The sequence below is a fragment of the Macrosteles quadrilineatus genome, unplaced genomic scaffold (genome assembly GCF_028750875.1).
Source record: "Macrosteles quadrilineatus isolate MER2022 unplaced genomic scaffold, UCM_ALF_1.0 Scaffold_4__1_contigs__length_99947679, whole genome shotgun sequence".
NCBI classification, from domain to species: domain Eukaryota; kingdom Metazoa; phylum Arthropoda; class Insecta; order Hemiptera; family Cicadellidae; genus Macrosteles; species Macrosteles quadrilineatus.
This window is the reverse complement of record NW_026542597.1, coordinates 24699558-24719101: the sequence shown is the minus strand read 5'-3', so window position 1 is coordinate 24719101 and position 19544 is coordinate 24699558. Positions and strand designations below refer to the sequence as shown.

Below are 19544 nucleotides of genomic sequence, written 5' to 3'. Positions count from 1 at the left end.
CGTTTTAAACAGATAAATGTGCATTATGTATGCACAAATGAGTGTAACAATTTTAAGTGTGATTATTTTTGTTACACCATTGATGTAAACAGTTCTATACTTCTGAGTATCCAGGCAAAACAATATAGCTTGTATTATTCTATAAAATACAAAATACAGCAATATATTTCCATCAACTTGTTTTGCCCAACACCGGACTTGTACTGCTCAATTAACCGTACAAACATTGGTTTCCAAACAGATTACACCATAACCGAATATTAATCACCCATTCGAAACATCATCCTCATCAATGCAGAAAGTCAAAACATATTGAATTTCGCAGATAACGAAGATGTACGATTGGCTGGTGATGAGCTTGTCAATCATCGCTTTGACTGGACGTTGCCGCTGTGGCGAGATGGAGAAGATAGAGTGGAACGTGGTCAAACTGGGAGGCAAAGACCTGTGCAACACGAACCTCATGGTAGCTCTCGACTCTCTGAGGAAAAGAAGAGTCGTCGGATTGCCAACAGACACTGTCTACGGCTTCATCGCAGACGCTACTAGACCTCGTCCAATAGAAAAACTCTACAACATCACAGGACCACTTTTCAAAGACGATCCGATCACGATTGCTGTAGAAGACATCACTCAGTTGTCTTTGTACGCGGACATTGACTATTTGGACCGAGGCATGATCGGACAGCTTCTTCCAGGAATGGTGACAGTGATTTTCCGAAGACGTCCAAATGTTCTTCCCTACGTGAATCCCAACCATGAAGTCTTACCTGTCAGGATACCTGGGAAGAAGGGGAAAATCTTTTTGCGGAAAGTTATAAAAGATTTTGGAGCACCTGTTGCACTCGTGGGTGCAAGGACTGTACCGAGGCCACATAGTAGAGTTATAGAGGATCTAGAGGATATTAGACTGAACGCGTACGTTGTGTATGACGGGGGCAAGTTGGAGCGGCGCAGGATGGAAGGAAGTACGATAGTCGACCTCAGTGTTCCAGGAAGATACAAGATCCTGTGGCCAGGATGTGTCGAGAATGCTGTGCTCAGTGTGGTGGCTCGGTATGAGCTGGAGGAGTGGACGGAAGGACCTAACATCACAGTGTTCAACCCTACCTAGCTTCCTGATTGGATGCGTCCTGGTATTTCGCTGATGAGGGAACATTTCCCTTGTTAATTCTCTCGGATGAAGATTGAGGATGTGTTGAGAGTAAGTCTCATAGGTAGGTAATGAAAATGGTGAAGATGAAGAGGAAGGAATGTCTTAGTAAAATATTTGTCCAATGAGTGTGTACGTGTGTACAGTACGATTATCAATCAGGTTTCAAATTACAACACCTAAATGTAGGGACCAGCAGAAACCATTCTAATAGGTACTGTGTTAATAACGTTCAATTTGCTTTTGTAAAATGGTAGAAACATTAGATACTAATGGACGATTCTAATTAATCATATTAGAATTTTCCTATAACCATTATGCCATACAAAACTCACGAGTAATGACTAGACTATCGTGTAATGATAGTTAAGTAAACATTACAAGTGCTATGGTGGATACCACATCCCCACCTTCCCGTGTAATGATAATAAGTAGGGGGCGTGTCCAGTATTGTTCTACTGACACAGGATTGTTTAGCAGATTATGTTGACACAAGTCTCTTTACAAACAATAGACCCCTGGCCGAGTAGCCGCTCCCTACAGTTAATCCTACAAGGGTCAAATGTTATGACTGACGTTCAACTATGCAACTAAGGGCATATGCTAATTTATGTTTTGTGTTTCTAAGATTTACCTCATATCATGTTTTATTGGTAAGGACTGCCAATATGCAATGGATATGCTGTTTATGTATGAAATCTATGTTTCTTATAATTTGTATTTAAATGAGATTGTATTTTGTATTTTTATATATGTTTTGTATGAATATAAAAATAACGCTGTTTAAAATGATGTTCAACTCCTATTATTTATAGGGCATATATAATATGTTTATAGAACAATCTAATTTTAGAAATCTTCTAGAGGATGTAATTATTAAATAATAGGATAATTAGGTGCAACATTTCAATTAATTATTTAGCCACAACATTATTTGATAACAGTACTCATCAGTAACATAACTAATAACATTATTAGAGTAGGAAAATTTTAAATTGATATAAAAGGTAGGTTGAAAAAGAGTTGTATGTTAAATAGTTAAACCAATTGACCAGTGTAAGCATTGTAAAAGTTTTCAAGGCCAATGTAAGTTTGTGCCACTCGTGGAATTAAAATATTCCCAAAAGTTTGATTGATTTTTATGGTAAAAACCCAAGCTATCTTCGTACATGGTATTGTAACAAACGCAAGACATTAAAACAATTATATAAATAGAGCAAACAATAATAATGCAACTCCATAGTGTTAATCTATCCCAACAATTAATTACAAATACTCCTCCGTGGGTTCCCAGAGTAACCAATCAGAATTCAAATTGATAAGTGAACGCTTTTCGGCGCAGTTTACGAGGGAAAGGATGTAGTCTGTGGACATTAGCACTCATTAACATACCGTTCTTATCAATCTCTGGGAAAGATATTTGCCCTTAATGACGAAATTGTCTGCATGCCGCGACCTGGGAACTCGGCGTACTGTTTGAAGAATGCCGATCACATAAAACGGCCAAACAAATCCACCTGTATCGGTACATTTTACTGCCCAGACGACACGTTTGGAGAGCTTTGTACGGTTTTATTTGCCTTTAAACCCCTGTAAACACGGTTGTACGGTGGTTTTCGTATTCAGTATATTTTGTATAGTAAATAGCTGTGTTTGGTGCGCTGTAAGATTATAGTTTAATTTCTTTTATCAATTTTATTGTTGTTGGAGGTATAACGCTTTATTGGGGAAATTTGATTGTGATCTGAAAATCTATATCTATATCTATATTCTATATACTTATTTAATACGCAAGCAGGTTTTTTGTGACAATTACTCCTCCGAAACTACTGAACCAATTGACATGTTTTTGGTGTCATTGGAAAGAGCGTAACGTGAAGTTGTGCAGGAAACATTCTTTTTGAGGAAATAATTAGAGAGTGAGGCCCTGGGGCCCTTTAAAGTTTCGTATTTATCCATAAGATTAACACGGAAAACAAAATTTGTTATGGAACTCCAGCTGTTGTCAGAAATTAAGAGTGAAATATTTATTGATGGTATCCATGGTAACAAAGAACAAACCCACAAAATTTAAAAATGTAAACAAGCAGAACTAACTGTGAAATTAATTTTAATTAAACATGTGGTAAGAAACCTTACTAATCTTAAAAATAGATTCACTAAGAAACCCATGTCTATTTTCTTTGTAGATTTGGAACCTAACGCTCAAAACAAGGATATATTTGAGATCCAGTTTTTGTTAAATGCTAAGGTTTCATTTGAACCACCTAGAAAGAAAAAAGAAGTTGTTCAATGTAAACGTTGTCAACAGTATGGCCACATCAGATCCTACTGTCACAACGACTTTCGTTGTGTAAAATGCACACAAAATCATGACACTAAAGTCTGTCCTAAGCCCATATCAGAGCCTCCAACCTGTGTATTGTGCTCCGGAAAACACCCGGCAAATTACAAGGGTTGTCCCGTATACAAGGATGCTCAAAATAAGCAATTCCCTCCCCTTCGGCGAAAAACTCCTGAAAAAACTCAGGAACACACAGGTGACCGAAACTCTAGTGTCCCCGGTAAGAGCAGTTTAATAACTGAAGGTATTTCGTTCGCACAAGCTACAAGAAACAGTTATGAGGGCTGTGACTCGAGAAAGCAAGTCGAAGTCACAGAACAAGAAGCAGGTTTGTCATTCATAATCCAAGATTCGTTTGCTCGCTTCGAAAGTATGCTATCGAAGCAAGCGGAACAGATTAATACACTTCTTAATCTGTTAACAACAGTCATTTCTCGTTTAAAATGAATATTGTTCTCAAAATTGCTCTTTGGAACGCTAATGGCTTGGCTCAGCATGGTCAAGAAGTTCAATTGTTTATTAATAATCATAAAATAGATGTTTTGCTTATTTCTGAGACTCATTTTACAGATAGAAGCTATTTTAAAATTCCAAATTATACCTTATACTCTACAAACCACCCTGACAATACAGCTCACGGAGGTAGTGCCATATTGGTTAAAAACTGCATAAAACATCATGAAATTCCAGGTTTTAGGGAACAGTACCTGCAAGCTTCAAGCATTGTTCTCGAAGACATGCAAGGACCTCTTACTCTTTCTGCAATTTACTGCCCTCCAAGACATGTTATAGCTTATGAACATTTTGACAGATTTTTTACTACTCTAGGGACTAGGTTCATCGCTGGAGGAGACTATAATGCCAAGCATCAAGAGTGGGGTTCACGCTTGGCCACACCAAGAGATCGACAGTTGCTGAGGGTAATTAATGACAACACTCTAAATCATATTTCAACAGGTGAACCTACTTATTGGCCGACTGATATGAGGAAAACTCCTGATTTATTGGACTTCTTCATATCAAAAGGTATTAATCAAAACTACACTAATATCCAATCAAGTCTCGACCTATCCTCTGACCATTCACCGATAATATTGCAAATCAGCACGCAAGTCTTTCATCAAAAAAGACTGAACGATTATACAACAAGGGCACTAATTGGGACCTTTTTCGTCAAGAAGTAAACAAAAATTTAAACTTAAAAATTCAATTACAAAGCAATCAAAATTTAGAAGACGCCACACAACATCATAATTCATAACATCATAAGCAATAGCCCAGTCAATGAATGCAATAAAACACCCTTTTTCGCAACTAAATGGTGGAAAGCTGGATTTTGTATATGTGATAGAACCACATGAGAGGTGTATTTTCCCAAAAGTCCCCACTTCTACCCCTTGAGCTTTCCCCCCCACCCCCCTCCAAACATAGAAATTGCAGTGTCTTACTTAATTGATCATAAGTCGAATACTATGTAAGCTATCGAGCTGCGATTTGTTTCGTTTTGTTTCTGGATAGTTGTCCTACAACTTTTGTATTTATAACATTTTTCTTAAACCAATACTTAAGGAGATATAAAATTTAAACTTCGTTAAAAGCTTTGTTTCAGAGTGAAAAATTTGGTTTTGATATATGTATACTTATAATTAGAAATAATACGCAAATATGGTTCAAACAAAAGTTTTATTACGTTTTTCAAGGTTTAAAAATATATTATTGGTTAGTCATCTAGGTGACCGGGTGAAGAGCTGGGCGTTGGCAAAGAGAGCGCGTGCGGGCTAGTTGAACACCTCTGCGCTGCGTCATCGCATCTAGCCTAGCCAAAAAACGCACAAACTGCCTTTTTTCGTAGCTAAATAGCGGAAAGCTGAGTTTGTTATAAGTGATGGAACCACTTAAGACATGTATTTTCAAAAAGTTCCCGATTCTCCCCTTGAGCTTTCCCCCCAAATCCCTTCCAAACCTGGAAATTACAGTCGTTCACTTTACTGGATATAATTCAAATTCTACGCATTCCATCGTAGTGAAATTTGATTTGTATTATTTATAATTAGTTTATCCGAAATTGTTGTACTAAAAGTTTTCTTATAAAATTATATCCAAAGAGATATAGCATTTTAACTTTTTTTATAATGTTTATGTTTTAGAGTACACAATTTTGTTTTACCCTCTATATATATTTTATCGAAATAAATTACGCAAAAAGTGTCAGAAACAAAATTTAAGTACCTATGTTTAATAAGGTTTATAAATATATTTTTATATTTGGTTAGTCAACAGAACGAACTGATGTAGTGAGGGCGTCAGCAAACAGAGCGCGTGCAGGCTTCTTCAAAGCATCCGCGCAGCGCAGCCTTGCCCGTCGATGCATCGCGTCGTAGGCACCGACATCGCTAAGTTCTCAAAGGTTGTGGTTGTATACAAATGCTAAGGCTTTGTACTTTGTACTTTACTACCAAAAAAATCTGTATCCAAGCTTAACCGTGAACTGCAAAAACAATTATTATTTAGATGGAACCCAATCATTTGCTTTATAATAACCAGTTTTGGTTCAGGTACATTCATCTCTACCTACTTACTCGTTATACTTGCAATACCTGTAATACTTGATTTCTTCATCTTTGACCGATGAAAGTTTGATAGATTGAGGTATAGAACACTAGGCCTAATAAACACTTTAAAAATCACTTTAAAAAACATACTCTTTGCTCTTCCTTGCATTACAATGTGCTTTCCATTATCTACCACCAATGGGACTCGCTTTGTTCCGCAAGATTTATACTAACTGTGCCTCGCGGTCAGTAAAGATCTAAAAAGTAAAAAAAAAATACTATTTAGATGAAACCTAATCATTTGTACATTTCTTGAATTTATTGTCAGTTTTAACTCGTTTCTCACTTGAAATAATAATTGTTTTAATTATTTCTGTCAACGGCTACACCTATTGACAATAATATACACGGATACAAATATTGCATTACATAAAGCTGCGTAAAAAACATAATGAGTCCAATGATGAGATGACCCAATTCGCCTATGGGTCTGAGGATGATTGGAGTGTCGAATCGAAATCTACCACCACTTACAATCCTTCAATTTTTGTCTTTTCTTTTTTCTTTTCTTTTATGTATATTTACAGAATTGTGAGTAACATTATAAGGGTAAATTTATGTTTTAATTGTTAGGCTATTAGACGCATTTTCTTTTATTTACTTCCCAATTAATTAATGTAATAAGGCATATATCCAAAATTTATCAATAAGTAAATAAAAAACTATATTTGTGTCCCCATACATGCAGGCAAGACTATTTACGGGATACATACAGGTAGATTATTCAAATTTCCTTTCTTAACATTTGTGTAGATGTGTCAATCAAATTGGGTTTTTTTTTCGTAAAAATTGGCATCAATGTATTACGAATCTGCTTTACGGCACTAATACGTGGTCGAGATCAATCATTTTTAGAGACTCTATACTGTGAATCTTGGTGACGTTCTGTTCTCTAATATTTGATTGTTTTCATGTTATCTTAAAAATGAGTCAGCATAATAGTTCTTAATTGGTTTGTGGTAGACATTATGCAAACGTTTAACATCGCTAATAAAGATGAAGGCGCTTATTAAGTGTTTTAAAATCTCCTCTATACAGACTTAATAAAAAAGTTAGTTTTAACATTGACTGGTTATAATTTGTATTCATTACCATGATTAAAAATAGCTTATAAATATTACCAACAGTTTTCTACGTTGTTCGTGATATTATTTTAACACAGGCTTACAACTCATGGCAGAGCAGAAAGCTAACCCTTACTAGCGGGAAGCGTGAAGAGAGGGACAAATCAATGACGCAGTTTGTATCAAGGATTAGTGGGTCGATGAAAACTTTTACTGACCGAGAGGTGCTTCATTTAGTCACGGTTTCGATTGGAAACAGTTTGTTTTGGTAGTAAATTAGGCTACAAATTAGGGAGTCTTAGGATTTGTATGAAACAGTTGAGAACTTAGCGGTGCCGGTCCTTATTATGCATCGACGGGCGGGGCTGCGCTGCGCGAATACTTTAAGAGCGCTGTCTTTGCCGACGCCCACACTACATCAGTTTTTTTAGATGACTAAACAAATATATATTTATATACCTTAAGAAACATACTAAAATTTTCTTTCTCACACATTTTGCGTATTTTATTTCGAAAAAATATATAGAGGGTAAAACAAAAGTTGTGTACTCTAAAACAAAAAAAAAGTTAAAATGCTATATCTCTTTGGATATAGTTTTATAAGAAAACTTTTGGTTCAAAAATTTTGGATAGACTAATTATAAATAATACAAATCAAATTTCACTACGATGGAATGCGTAGAATTTGAATTATATCCAGTAAAGTGAACGACTGTAATTTCCAGGTTTGGAAGGGATTTGGGGGGAAAGCTCAAGGGGAGAATCGGGAACTTTTTGAAAATACATGTCTTAAGTGGTTCCATCACTTATAACAAACTCAGCTTTCCGCTATTTAGCTACGAAAAAAGGCAGTTTGTGCGTTTTTTGTCTAGGCTAGATGCGATGACGCAGCGCAGAGGTGTTCAACTAGCCCGCACGCGCTCACTTTGCCAACGCCCAGCTCTTCACCCGGTCACCTAGATGACTAACCAATAATATATTTGTAAACCTTGAAAAACGCACTAAAACTTTTGTTTGAACCATATTTGCGTATTATTTCTAATTAAAAGTATACATAGATCAAAACAAAATGTTGCACTCTGAAACAAAGCTTTTAACGAAGTTTAAATTTTATATCTCCCTAAGTATTGGTTTTATAAAAATGTTATAAATAGAAAAGTTGTAGGAAAACCAATCAGAAACAAAACAAAACAAATTGCAGCTCGATAGCTGACATAGTATTCTATTTATGATCAATTAAGTAAAACACTGCAATTTCTATGTTTGGAGGGGGGTGGGGGGAAAGCTCAAGGGGTAGAAGTGGGGACTTTTGGGAAAATACACCTCTCATGTGGTTCTATCACATATACAAAATCCAGCTTTCCACCATTTAGTTGCGATAAAAAACATTTATTGACTGGGCTACAATGTTTTGGATGGCTTATTTATAACTTGTATTCAAAATTCTGTGAGATCATCAACTCCTGTCCTTCCTTATTTGTCGAATCCTGGATTAAGTTACCCTATTTTTGTTAAAAAGAAGATTGCGGAAAAAAGAAGGTTGAGAAGAATCTGGCAAAATAGCAGGAATCCAGTCGATAAAGCAAATTTTAATAGGGCATCTCGAAATTTGAAGCGACTGTTATATGATGTAAAAAATCGCTGGTTTGAGAATTACACCCAATCTCTATCACCTTCCGAAGCTACGGATTATTCCTTCTGGAAAGCTACGAAGCGAATGAAGCGCCCAAAAATTCGAATTTTGCCTATTTTAAAATCTGATGGGAGCTGGGCAAAATGTAACACAGAGAAGTCTGAAGCCTTTGCTCAATACTTTGAGAATGTGTTCAAACCAAATGCGGCAGTAAACAACGAGGAAGAGATACTTGAATATTTGGATGCTCCGCTACAACTTGACTTCCCATTGCAGAAGTTCAAACCATCAGAACTAAAATCAATCATCACCAACAATCTTCATTCTGACAAGGCTCCTGGTTACGACCTCATAACTGGTAAAATACTTAAAGAGCTTCCACGAAAAGGAATAATGTTTTTGACTATTTTATTTAATACAATGTTAAAACTTGAATATGTACCAGATCATTTCAAAAGAGCTCAATTGATAGTCATTCCGAAACCTGGGAAGCCTCTTGACCAGGTAAGTTCTTACCGACCCATAAGTCTTTTACCAATAATGTCTAAGTTATTTGAAAAACTTTTTCTGAAAAGAATACAAGAACTTATTGGCGAAGATGTGATTCCTGCACATCAGTTTGGTTTCAGACGGAAACACAGTACCATAGAACAGGTTCACCGAGTTGTTGACGTGATACGTCAATGTATGGAAGATAAAAAGTTTTGTTCAGCTGCCTTCTTGGATGTTAGCCAGGCATTCGATAAGGTGTGGCATGTTGGCTTGTTATATAAAGTAAAAAAGTTTTTACCCCATTCAATTTATAGCATTTTAAAATCCTACCTTCAAAACAGGACTTTCCAAATTAAATATCAAGACGTCCTCACTAACCTACGTCCAATTGAATCTGGGATTCCTCAAGGAAGTGTCCTCGGGCCGTTTTTGTATATTCTCTACACAGCAGATCTCCCAGAAAATGAGTTGGTAGAAATTGCTACATTTGCGGATGATACTGCGGTTTTGTCTGTTCATCGTGATCCATTTCAAGCTTCTCTAAATTTACAGCAAAATCTGAACATAATTACTGATTGGTTTAAGACATGGAGGTTCAAAATTAATGAAACTAAATCTGTCCACATTACTTTTACTCTAAATCAAAATTCTTGTCCTCCTGTCACAATAAACAACACCCAACTTCCCGAAGTAACTGAGGTTAAATACTTAGGTATCCATTTAGATATGAAGTTAACTTGGAAATCACACATTTGGAGAAAACGGCAACAACTAAATTTAAAATCTAATCAGTTAAATTGGCTCATCGGAAGGAAATCAAAACTTAGTCTAGAAAATAAATTATTGCTATATAAAACTATATTGAAACCAATCTGGACATATGGAGTGCAACTATGGGGCTCAGCGAGTACTTCTAATATAGAAATTCTCGAAAGATACCAATCGACAATGCTGAGAAAGATAACAAATGCACCATGGTATGTCAGCAATAGAACACTACATCAAGACCTTAAGATGCCTACAGTTAAGGACGAAATCATGACCATAAGTGAACGATATATTACGAAATTGGAATCTCATCAAAATCATTTAGCTCTTAACTTATTAAACAACGTGGATACAATTTACAGGCTTAAGAGGCCATCAATTCTCGACCTGCCCTACAGATTTTTGTAAAGTGTTTTTATTGAAAATTTGTTGTTGAGAGTGCTTAACAGCTATTTTTAATGTTCCAAAGTCAATTTTTCGTATTACATAGTATTTACTTATTGTTCAATATATAATAGAACAGATTGTAAAGTAAATAAAAAAAAAAAATTAATTTTGATTTTACAATTCCACACAGCTGGTTTAAAAATATTAAATACTGCATGATTATTAGAACAGGAACGGTAGGGATCATAAACATTAATAAAATATGTCACTCGCCCGAATCATTTTTGTCTATGCCCGAATGTAAACATTTAACATTGATTAAATGGAACTGTCAAACTATATGTTAATGTCATTAGTATGGAATTCTTTCAACATCATTTGTTGATCGAGTTAGTTTCAATATTTTTGAACTGCTGTAATAATATTTTACAGGAAATAATTGTGAGATAAATTCATGGATATAAGTAATAATTCAGATTCTTCAATCTTTGCTGTTATTAAAATTATGTATCCGCAGCAAACCTTCAGACTAAGCGAATTTCCATTTACCTGGCTTAATTAATACAAAGATTAATTATTCCCTCAAAATGGTCATTTTTTTCCTATTTAAATAACATTCAGTTAATTTTAATATGAGTACTTAGGTTTGCTGCTACAGGGAAGGTAGGTGTGTTTTTGTTGAAATGATGATAGCTTATGATTGTTATTGGTTTGCTAATCCTGTAATACTTTACAATTGCTCGAATTCGAGCAACATGTACACTAGTATAAATATAATTCACTATTACTATGTGATGAGTTTTGACTTCCTGATCACTGCATTGAGTACTCAAATAGAGATTAGTAACCAAACAGATGTAACTCAATTTTGGAAGTCAAATATTCTTAACAAATTTTGAAATAATAGGAGACATCTTGTATAATTTAACAACAACAATTAAGTATCGAATTAGTAATGATAGATTAAGTATTGAAGATCTCTCTGCACTGGGTACCCAATGATAAAAAAAAAACAATAAAGAAATAGAACAAAAAAAATATAGGAAAATAAAATTTGTTTTGAGTTTAGTTTATCCCATAAAACTGTAAGAAAATATTTCCTTCCAATGTTTAAAGGAAGGTCCAAACACACTAGTGCATTTGCATTCCTTACGAGTCCCTTCTTGTCTTGGGTTAAATTACATTTGAGCAGAGGACTCCCCCCCCCCTTCCACCAAAACCCTCTTAGTCCCAAACACTCGACACTTCTACAATCACAAGCCTCTCGACTTTCTTAAGTCTTTATATTTCCGTTCAACTAAATTTTTAGAGCTGTAAAAGTGAGATGTTAATGTCTTCGTAAGTTTATTCTCTTATTGTATTCGATTTTCAGATGGTATAGTTAGGTAAAAAAATCAGCCAAATTAGGTTTAAAATATAACAAATAAGAATTCAAAAAGCACAACTTATCGAAATATAATTTTACTTAAATGGTAGCACGAAATGTTCCTCAAAACACAATTCTTGTATCTTGCAATAATCGAAATACTGTATTTGAAACTGTAAATACAACCATACATAATGTTATACAAAATATATCAATTCCTGCTTTGCAAGACAAAGGGGCATAAGAGCATACACTCTGAATTTAGATACAAATATATCAGAAAACGTGAAATTAATTAAAATTAAAGGTGATGTGGTTAATATTATAAAAGATTGGAACCATAGTACACACAAAGTGATTTCACATCTTTGAGTCCTCACAACGTCAACATATTAGTCATCAATACTTTGTTTTGTTAAAAAAAACATTGATAAAGTCAAAACATCTTAACACAGTTGTCATTTTACATTACCAGGAGCTTGCCTAACGTAAATAGAAAAGACACATCATGCATGCAAAACAAAACACTACTCTAAAACGACAATTAAATTTACCATTGGGTCTCGTAGGGATAATAAACGCATTGTAACTGGTCGAGCAAAAACGATAATCTAATGGAGAGTGTCGGATATTTCATACAATTACGTTAGGCCAGGGACACGTCACAATCGTTGTTTACAGAGCCTAATTGACACGGACCTGCACCAGGCTCTGTTCGACTCTGTTGATTCTATTACTCTCGAAACAATGGGATTTAGGTCCAGTTGTACAGGTAATTAGTCATTTTGGGACATTTTGTTTATATATTTTTGTTTTTGTGTTTCCCATGGTTTAGTATCAATCAGGAATATTACGGTGAATAGAAACGGTGCAGTTTGTAAACATAAACAAATGTCGTCGCTAGCCCGAAACATATAGTAATGTCTGTAACAGCTGGTTTGCACGTTTTTGACACTTCCATTTTAATAATAATACATACATGTTTACTTTCGGGCGAGTGACGTAATTTGTATATGTCTACGAACCAAATTGTTTCTGTTCTAAATTTCATGATTGAGACTAAACCATGGGAAAACACGAAAACGAAAATATTTCATTTCAACGATCCATTCAGTTTCTGTTCTAATATCCGGGGTTACACTTTCGGCTGATATTTTCTAAAATAAGGATGCTCTAATAATAGTTTTGGACTAATTTTTTTATGACGATATAACCGTAATTAAAAGTTACCACTAGTGTACATACAATATTGTGTTTGCTTCTTTAAAGTTCATAGCATTCCTGTTTAACATTCATTTGTTACAAGCGCATAATTGTAATTAGGAGCTGTATATATGCTCTGTTGAACTAAATAAAATATTTATGTTAAAATGCCAAGACTGTACACTCTGTATATTTTTAGGTGCAACGCTACAACTTTTCAGCAATGCCAGCTCATGTAGACACTGACTACAAAGCATATTTTTACTACAGCAAAAAATCTCAAAGATTAGTATTATATTAATTTAATGATCATTTTATCACGAGATTATATTAATTTTTTTCTGTGTTGGTTGGGCATCACATCAGTTAAACGGGTTCGCAGGCTTAAAAAGTAGTAAAATTACTGTTAACGACTCAATAATAGCTTGGAACAATATTTTGAAGTACGTAAGTTAGGCTGTCAAAATTCCAAAAACAAGCCAAGTATCACATCCCTCCTACATTTATTGACCATTTACAAACATTACCTGCACCAACGTCATCCGGACATTCTTCCTCTCTGTCTCGTCACGGGTCGCCGCAGAGGCTGATGGGAACAAAGATTAATGATGCATTATGGGAGAAATCGAATGCATTGTATCCCCAGCTATCAATAAGCGTGAACCATCACGGGTCCATCATGTTTGACGGGCAGATACATCATAAGTTGATAAATATTCAATAACCGGTGTGTAATATCAGACACACCCCAACGCACACGCACACACACGCGCGTTTATCAGTAATAAGCGCTATCGGAGGTATCAATCTATTATTTAATTAGAGGTAGATGGTATCGACGGAGTTATGGCGGAATCTCCACACGAACATTCCACGTTGAGTCGACAGGAGCCGACAAAACGAAGTAAATACTTTATTGGGAGGTGCTATCGGCCACCGGGCATCGTATGATCGCATCTCTGCAGATATCCGCATCCGCGGCGTGCGGAGATACGCTGTGCAGTAATGAGAGTTTACGGTGGATACGAGTACCTGCTTTATAATTGTCCTCTTTTCGTATATTTATATTCCGTCTAGTAAGGGATACGCTGAGATCTTGCCTCAGACTAATTAACTCAATGAATGGAGAGAGTTCATGCATGAAAGTTGAGTGGTAATAAAATATGAAAAGAACGATTATTTTGTATGTTTGAAGGTTTTATTTAAATATTTTCTTCAGGGAAATTTCAACTGAAAAATATACATAAGGGTCCTTGATCAATATCTTATATTAAAGCTAACTTAAATTTTTCCTGGGCAGGTTCCAAGAAACTAACACGAGATCAAACTAGTTGTACTTTAAAATATTACACAGTAAACGTGAATATTGACAGACTGATAAAAGAGGGTGGATTTGATTTAATACTTTGTATGATCAGAAAATATACCAAAACACGATGTGGGCCAGCCCAAACCTTGAAAGAATGTTTTTTAAACAAAATGTAATTTGTTATGGAGGGGCCTTTTGATTAAATTCGTTTAATTTAAATACTTAAAACTTATCAATTGAATTTTAATTCAAGCTAGAAAACCATTAAAAACCAAATCTAACTAATTAAAATCCTCCAAAACAAAAAAAAATATGTATATACAAACAATAATATAAAACTCATACATTACTTTACCATATTATCAAAATTATCTAACGCATTATCGTTTGTATTCCCTCTAATTTCCAGCAATGAATTACTAAATGGCTGTGTAATGGACAACCAATTATTGACTTGGGCGTGTTCAATATATGTGATTGATAGTGGCCAAACAATAGAGAATGGGAATTAATACTCACCACCATGGAGAACAATTAGCGTTGTGCCATGGTTCTGCCGACAGATTGAATAATGGCAGTGTTCCGCATCAAAACAATCGATTGTAATAGCCCTTATATCACTGGATATTTGGCACTACTGAGCCTACGTACGTGTTTAGCGTTTAAAGTTGGCTGCACTGGGCTGTGTTTGTAGCGACGGATTATATGTTGATTATCCATCACGCGTAAAGTTTTAGCAATGATAGGTAAAAAATTCTGGTTTTATAATAAAAACATCTCTATTTGTTTTCAATAACACTTGGTTACATTGGATTACAGCTGATCACATTGTTGCACAGCTGGGATATTGTCAGCTGATTGATGACGTCACATAGGGTGTTTAGTATTTGGCACCACTGGACAGCAAATAATCATAACCGTTCATGCCGGTATTGTAAACTGTGTACTGTTAATGATAGATATAAATGGGTCTGTTTATTTATACTTTTTAATATGTCGATGGTTTACTTGTATTGGTTATGTTGGTATATTTGCCTCGGTAACCGGGTTTTAATAGTGCTGGCCTTCAAATCTGCAAGAGGCATTTGAGAAGTAGTATATTAAATGTGAATATTGAAGCAGCCATTTAATTGACTTATTTTATATCAATGGCAAAACATAATCTCTACATAAAGCTTTATTGGGGAACAACACACAATATTAAAAGCAATAAAAATTATTCATCAATATGAAGCTAGTGGAAACATTTGTTCCATTATATACCGCACAGAAAGTATATAATACTATCATTAAGATTACGTTAATTAAGAGTTAGAATCGTTGACACAAATCAGTACCTATGGGAGTTCAACTGAGTCAAGTCAAACTATTCCCTCGGCCACCCACAGCTAACCCAGGTTTTGCAGCCAAATCTGTGCCACAATCCTTTGACCTGTCGTGACTCTTTCGCCCGAGGGTCTATTAGCAAATTGTCCTTTCCCAACCGCCTTTCCCCGCTCTCCGGATCTCTCAGCTAGGCGTGGGAAGGGCAAATCATCAGAATGAGATCACAAAGCCTGTCGCAGTAAAACAAACATTCACTGGATTGGCCAAGGCTGCAAAGTCGAAATTCATCAACGGATGTTTATGTGCTGAGGCAATGTCGTGCTGGGGACACTTTCACTAGTCACTGATGAAGTGCTGCGCTGATACAGACCTAGGTGTGATGCTGACCTGGGCTAGAAGGCCACGTAACTCTGGCAGATGAAACATGACCGTGCAAATGCTCTACTTTCTACGGCGGATTTATCCTTCGCCATTACGCGGGTGAAGTTGTTTATTCATACGCGCTCCGTGTGGCGAATCCATTGGCAAGTGTGAAGTTGAATGTAAATTAGAAAAGGAGAATGGGAATGAAAGTGTTTTCTAATGATTTTGGCCCTGAGTTGTTTGATAATACCATTACTTGATTAGTGGTATTTTTACTTACCGATATAGCATGAACGAGGTGAACATGGCAAAACACATTGGTAATGGAACTGAAAATCAAACTATACAGTATCCAATAATGTATTAACAATAGACTGGATGCGTTAGAATTACATCTGTATTCTGATTAGGTGTTTTGTAGTTTAGGCCTGCCTTTGTAAGATTAAAGGTAAATCTGAAACATCATCTCAGAAAACGAAACATCTTTTTAACCACACCTATTGTAGATGAAGGATATTAAAATGGTGTAAATACCTGCTTCGTGGTAATCCTATTGTTTCTAGTGTCGCACCTAGTTTCGACTTTCTACAAAGTCATCTTCAGGCGAAGGCGTCAAGGATGTCAAATGGTGGTCACTTCATATGAAAGTCGTCATTACACATAAAGTACATAAAAACACGAACACGAACACGGACATTAACACGTAAAAACGGCACATTTAACACGATTAAACGAACAACGGTAACTGTAAAGACTGTAATCACTTTGTAGAAAGTCGAAACTAGTTGCGACACTAGCAACAATAGGATTACCACGAAGCAGGTATTTACACCATTTTAATATATTCAACGTAATTCTAAAATGAAAGTAGATGAAGGAGTTTCTAAACAGCTTTTAAAATGTAGTATGTCTAGTAACTCCAAGTTCTGGATTAATCAGTTATCCAAATGCCATGATGATCCTGTTTTTGGATAGTTTAACGTGGTAAAGACTTATTTATATATTGGATTCTTTCCAACCAGGAACAATACAACTTTGATACATACTTATATCGAAAGTAAATCAAAATATCGCAACAATGTCTCGCAGGAGGGTCACTGTGGCACCTGCAAGGCCGTGCTGGGCGTGAGGCCGCATTCCCTCCCGACCCCTGGACATTAACTTGTTTCTCCAGTTAACCTTGCAATGACAACATGACAGGCTGGCGGCAAGCTATGTGCAGATACCACCTAAGGCGGTGCCGCCACGCTTTTGTGCTATTTTGCAACAAGATCTAAGACACTTGCCGCAATTGCCCCACTTTCCACCTTTTAGCAAAGCGTTTCTGCTATTGCAACTGTGGAAATCCTACTAATATTATAAATGAGAAAGTTTGGATGTATGGATGTATGGATGTATGGATGTATGTTTGTGACAAGTGAACGCGAAAAATACTGGTCGGATTGGGCTGAAATTTGGCATGATGATAGCTCACATTCCCGATTAACATATAGGCATATTCTTATTTCAAAAATCCTTTCGGGCTCCGCCCCAGTGGCTCTGGAGTTTCCCATGTTAACCTTATGAGAAATGGAACTATTGAATCTTAACAGCTGTTTCAATTAAACAAGTTGGTTCTGTTCTATGATGTTCAATAGCATTTAAGTTACAAGGATTACCAACAGGGTGCAGCACTATTATTTCTTTTACATTTATGACAACAGCTAATTTGCAACCAAAAGGTAAGTGAGCGTAGCGAACGAACTTCAACCTGGAGGCGAGTGAGCGTAGCGAACGAGCTCCAGCCTAAAGGTGAGTGAGCGTAGCGAACAAACTTCAACCAGGACGTGATTGAGCCATGCGAACGAGATAATCTTGATAATAAGAAGTTAAACGGGGCAAAGCCCGCGGGTTACAGCTAGTAAGTACAATATAATTGGAATAGTAGTTGTTTTGCCATCGAAAAATTGGTGATTTGAATGTGTCAGTAAAGAATACAAGATTTAAATTCAGATATGAATGAATTGCAGATAATTTTTTTTTCATAAGATAGCCTATCCTACAACTCCAGAACAAAGATGATTTAAAATCAAATGAATACATTTAAAATGTACGGATATATTTTTATGCGTAACTGTTCACCTTTGTATTTATTTAAGTACACATTTCAAAATCTCCCTGTCTTAGCGAGCTTCCCACCTAACTTCCATGAAAAACAGATACATAAAAAATACAAACTATTTACGTAAGATTGTTATTTTTATACATAGACAACTTTTTGATGAAACTCACCACAAAATCACTTAACTTCGGAGATAAACAATTTTACTAAATAAGCGAGATTGGCCAAACTGACATAACAGGGATTTTGCTTTAGATAAGAGGTGATATTACAAAACTAAACATAAAAGTTGATAATGGTGACAAAAGTTGCGCTGTTAAAAACAATTTATGTGGTAATGCCAAGTTCTAAGCGCTCAAAAACACTTCAGGGAACTGTTGCATATTTCTCTGGCTGAGGAACTGAAAACTCTGCTATTTAATTGCGTTATTGTATTAAACTCGAAAAGTTGTTTTGAAGCTTATGCTTATAAAGTGTAACGCTCCATCTAGGTTCTGAAGTAAATTTTCATTTAGATGAGGTGCTGTCTTTCTTCATTTTTATTGAATAAACATGGCTTTTCATTGTGATAAAGGAGAGTCAAGGAGACTGATGTTACGTAAATTGTCTACTTATTTATGGAAATTATAAATGTTTGATAGTAAGATAAACGTTGTATATTGTCTATATTGTCTATATTGAGTTGAATTAGTTTGTTAAGAGGGATAAGCTAGAGATAGTTTAAACATAATTTCAAAGCAATTATTGGCAGCACTAGGGGTCAATCAATCAAACCTATATATATAAAATTAGAGTTTTGTCTTTACATCGCTCAGAATTATATATATTTTTTTATTATTTTTAAGTTTTATACATTAAAGAAGACGAAAAAAGTCCTATCTCAATTTCTGTATGTCTTTCTGTCTGTCTGTCATGGCCCAGAAGGTATTTTACGCGGCCTTTTTCTAAAAAAATAACGAAATCATTGATCGGGATTCAAATAGTCTTTTTGTATTCACTGGATTGGTGAGAGTGTCTTTAACCATTACAATATGGCCTCACTACCTAAATACTTAAATAAAATAACTGACATTCAACAACCTAATTTTGTGCGATTTTTGTCGTTTTCTCTCAATGTTTACCACAAACGTTATTTGTGAAATACTCATAATCTCTTTGGGGAATACGACATCTATGAACTAACGAACAGCTGTTTGGATTGTTTGTAGCTGGCACTGATATATTTACATTAAATGCTGTTTACAAATACTGCTACCATTTCCGATCATGTTTTGTAAGAAAATTTAAAAGCAAGTGAGGTTAAAACGTTGTGCCATTTACATAACGGATTTAATTGATTGCAAGTGCAATAATGTGTAACTGTAAATTAAATTAAATTGCTAGCAATCATTTAGGTCGCTAACCGGGATTCTGTGTGTGAATC

General features: G+C 35.5%; 1 protein-coding gene across 1 annotated transcript; it reads left to right on the top strand.

Annotated features, from left to right (window-relative positions):
- Positions 1-334: 334 nt before the first annotated feature.
- Positions 335-1239, top strand: LOC128992808 (threonylcarbamoyl-AMP synthase-like). The gene has a single exon (XM_054416549.1). It carries the CDS (start codon positions 335-337, stop codon positions 1112-1114), a length of 780 nt encoding a protein of 259 aa, XP_054272524.1. The 3' UTR covers positions 1115-1239.
- The last annotated feature ends 18305 nt before the right edge of the window (positions 1240-19544 follow it).